Genomic DNA, 4283 nt, shown 5'->3' on the forward strand with positions numbered 1-4283 from the left:
TTCATCACACAACGAATTTAATTTGCATGTGGGCAGCAACTTACTTTGACCCGTCGTGTTATTACTCTACTTGTACTACCAAGCAAGTTTTTATTGCCAAACTAACTCAACAAAAAAAATAAAAATGTTTACATGATACCCAGACTCGCAAATCATAAGAAATCTCTGTCAGTATTTTACTGTGTAAATTTCGGTTCCTTCCAGCAGTATATATATTTTTAACTGACACTAATGTCTGGAACATATTCTCTTATTTTCTTTTCGTACCAGAGCTAGCTAGCTAGGGTATAGGGGCACCAATATTAGGTGTAGGGAGGGGGGAGGGGGGGGCCCTCGTATTTGGTATGAGTCATGTGGCTAAGTCCTCGACGCAGAAATGGACTGTGGTATCCGTGATTGAGCTACAGCGCTACACTGTAAAGGATGCTAATTGTTAATCAACAGGTCATGTGCCTTCCATGAAGGGAAGGTGCGTTAGGTCACCGATGGTATATTTTCCTATTTCAACAAGGTTGATTTTTTGGAACACACGCAAGTCACATGAATTACTACAAAATTATTAGATGAATTCAATGTGAGCAAAAATATCACAAGCTAGCTCTTTGAAATGGTCTCTGATTAATTTTATTTCTTTATTTTGGTTGCATTTACGATTTGACTACTTGCTTATCATACACAAAGTAGTACTAGAATACTAGTACCACTCTTTTTTTTTTATATATATATTTTTTCGCTAATGAATGGTATGGGCTCCACGCGTTCCAACTAATTGTTCCCGCATCATTTTAAATAAAATTAATTAATTATTGATTGACTAATCCTACTACTATCCACGCAAAATTACAAACTAAATATTTATAAATTCGAACTTAGTGTCATTTTTTATGCCATAAAAATTATCTATACGTCTACATGCAATTTCATATTAATATTTTCATAAATAAAAAATATGTTATGAATACACACACACTCATTGATCAAGGAAACAAACACAATGTTCAATAGTAAAACATAAAACATTTATTGCAAATATTTTCAACTTTTTTTCAATCCTTTATCCAACAAAAACAGGACATAATTAGTAGAGGATTGAATTCTTTAGCATGTTGATTAGAATTAGATTTTTAATCACGTGTATAAAAAATATTATTAGAAATAAAGTTCATTTAAGTGATATTTATATACCTAAACAAACGTTTGTTTTTGGATATCAACTATGAGATGCTCTTGATATGTATATAAAACACGAGTTTTTCTGCTACATCTCAAAATGTAATTTTAATAATTTGTGTCCCAGTGTCCGGTTGGTTTTTACTTTTTATTGTTTGCGATTCTTTTGAAACATTTCTCATTATTATTTTATATTTAAACACAACTAAAGTAATCCAAAACACAGTTAAATAAAATTATTCTATCTTCGTTCTAAAATATGTGTTTGATATGATATAGATTTATTTATAATACTATCTACTTTTTTTACTAATATTTTTGGATTAATAATTAGAGACTAGAAAAAAATAGCAAAAGTCTTTATTATATTATCCACTTGGTCCACCCATCTCTCCATCTCCAGTCCAATATCTTATTTTTCTTAATAAAGAAAATTAATGAAGTGAAAACTACGGCAGTGTGAAAAGGGAGGGAGAGAGAAGAGAAGAATCTAAAAAGGAAGCAACATTTCTGTTTCCGCTTCTTCATCTCATCTCAGCACAAGAAAGAAAGAAAGAAACTTCAATCCTCACACAAACGAAAACAAATATCTTTCACTTCTTCTGCATCCGACGCTAGAAGAGGTGTCGGAACAAACAAGCTTCGTTTCGCCGGAACGATGACCGGCGGCGGATCGACGGGGAGGTTGCCAACATGGAAGGAGAGAGAAAACAACAAGAGGAGAGAGAGGAGACGAAGAGCGATCGCCGCTAAGATCTACACCGGTCTTCGAGCTCAGGGGAACTACAAGCTTCCGAAGCACTGTGACAACAACGAGGTCCTGAAAGCTCTATGCGCCGAAGCTGGTTGGATCGTGGAAGAGGATGGCACCACTTATCGAAAGGTTCAGCTTCCCCTCAATTTCTCAGATCTACTACTTTCAGTGTTTGTTTTTTGTGTCCTGATCTGAATAATTATTGATGTACAGGGATGCAAGAGACCCAGCGCGAGTGAGATTGGAGGAACAGCAGCAAACATAAGCGCGTGTTCTTCGATTCAGCCAAGTCCACAATCCTCGTCATACCCGAGTCCTGTACCATCCTACCACGCTAGCCCAACCTCTTCCTCGTTCCCAAGCCCCACGCGCATTGACGGAAACCACCCTTCTTCCTTTCTCATCCCATTCATCCGCAACATAACTTCCATCCCCGCCAACCTCCCTCCTCTCAGGATATCCAACAGCGCCCCCGTCACCCCACCTCTCTCCTCTCCTCGTAGCTCTAAGCGCAAGGCTGATTTCGACTCCCTCCATAACGCCTCCCTCCGCCACCCTCTTTTTGCCACCTCCGCCCCTTCCAGCCCCTCTCGCCGCCACCACCTCGCCACCTCCACCATCCCGGAGTGCGATGAGTCCGACGCCTCCACCGTTGACTCCGCCTCTGGGCGCTGGGTTAGTTTTCAGGTTCAGACGACGATGGCGGCCGCTCCTCCTTCTCCCACCTTTAACCTCATGAAACCCGCCATGCAGCAGATCGCTGCCCAGGAAGGCATGCTGTGGGGTTCTGTTGCGGAGCGAGTCAGAGGAGGCTCCGATTTTGACTTCGAGAATGGCAGAGTCAAACCCTGGGAGGGTGAGAGAATACACGAGGTTGGAATGGATGATTTGGAGCTTACTCTAGGAGTTGGAAAGGCTTGATTTGTTGCAATCCCTTGCTTGGATCTGCTACTCTACTACTACCCTCAGGGCAATTGGTTGTTATGCTTAATTTCTCTATATTTTTCCCTTTTATGTGTACAGTTTCCTTTTCATATAGCAGTGGTTAGGTGTTACATTACATTACTTGGAATTTGACTTCATTGTAATGCCTTGTTAATTGTTGGAAAGGTTGCATTTGAAGCAATCTTTGTGCAAGTGTTTTTGAGACTTCAATCTTGACTTACTAAGACCAGGGGAAACGAGGTCATATTCTTAATTATTCATGATCGAGTATATTGCTGAGCCCTCAACTTAGATTGTTTGAAATTGATGTGCTATCAGCTATGATTGGGAAGGTCACTATATATCAATCATATCAAGTGACAACTTAAAGAGGTGAGATACTGAGATTAGTTGATTTTGATAATTCATTTATGGTTATATGATGATTAGTGCATTTTTTTGAGCTTGCTTTCACTTGATCTCCAATTCTCCATAAGCGACCATGGCCTATGGGTGCATATACACACACATGTATACTACAGTTTTATTTATTTTCTGTATTCTTCATCTATGCTGAGGCATTTTTGTTTCAACAATTTATGCTAAGTATGTACTTGTTAATATAGAATGAGTTACTTAGCTCTACTATGTTTCGTTTTTGTGGGAAATCCATGAGACTAGCTTGTAAGTTTTATGATCCCCTACTGCTGAGATACTTTGGAAGCAACTCTGATATGCTATTGATGACCTATTTCAACATTGTGACTTTGCCAAACGGTAAAATAAAAGTGGGTTTTAAGATCAACAGATATATTTATCCTCTATTTTATACAAATTATCTTTTTCTGAAGGAAGATAAGAAGAAAGATCTTTTTCGATGAATCTATTTTGTTTTTGCTTATTACCCTCCCTTCTCGGTAAGGACTACATTCGGAGAATTTCATATGCTAAGGAAAAAAAAACAGATGTAGCAAAAATTGGGGAGGGTAGCCGTGGCATCTTCTACAGGCTACAGTGTATAAGGTGAACCCCAATTTGCATTGGTTTTAGGGGGGTATTTCTCATGGCATGATTCACAGTCTGTTTTTAATGTTGAATTTATATTCCACAGCGTTTGTGTTAAATTATGAGAAAGACTTGTTCTGTTTGAGGGCAAATTGTGTTTTCTTTGTCTATATGACTAATTTCTTGCAATAACTCTTCTATTCAGAAGAAAAAGCGAAAAATATTAATAATTCGTTAAAAACCATTAATAATATGCTATGTGCTTTTATAACAAAATTTATAAATTTGTAACAATTTGGTTTTTTTATCAATCGCTAAAATGTTTTTTTTATCCGAACTTGTCACTTCTAAAAACAAAATTAACGCATTTAAATGTTGTGATGTAATTCAAATAAACGAGAGTAGTTAAAGGTGATTACTTTCTATTTTG

General features: G+C 37.6%; 1 protein-coding gene across 1 annotated transcript; it reads left to right on the forward strand.

Annotated features, from left to right (window-relative positions):
- Positions 1-1615: 1615 nt before the first annotated feature.
- On the forward strand, positions 1616-3263 carry LOC114376172 (BES1/BZR1 homolog protein 2-like). Its single transcript, XM_028334137.1, has 2 exons — positions 1616-2053; positions 2138-3263. The coding sequence occupies exons 1-2, from the start codon at positions 1829-1831 to the stop codon at positions 2843-2845; spliced, it is 933 nt and encodes a 310-aa protein (XP_028189938.1). The 5' UTR covers positions 1616-1828; the 3' UTR covers positions 2846-3263.
- The last annotated feature ends 1020 nt before the right edge of the window (positions 3264-4283 follow it).

The sequence above is a fragment of the Glycine soja genome, chromosome 11 (assembly GCF_004193775.1).
Source record: "Glycine soja cultivar W05 chromosome 11, ASM419377v2, whole genome shotgun sequence".
Classification (NCBI taxonomy): Eukaryota; Viridiplantae; Streptophyta; class Magnoliopsida; order Fabales; family Fabaceae; genus Glycine; species Glycine soja.

Bases quoted from the DNA above. Each gene is read 5' to 3' on its own strand.
- LOC114376172 (XM_028334137.1), top strand. From the start codon at position 1,829: ATGACCGGCGGCGGATCGACGGGGAGGTTGCCAACATGGAAGGAGAGA. The intron at 2,054-2,137 runs GTTCAGCTTCCC...ATTGATGTACAG, and splicing joins ATGGCACCACTTATCGAAAG to GGATGCAAGAGACCCAGCGC.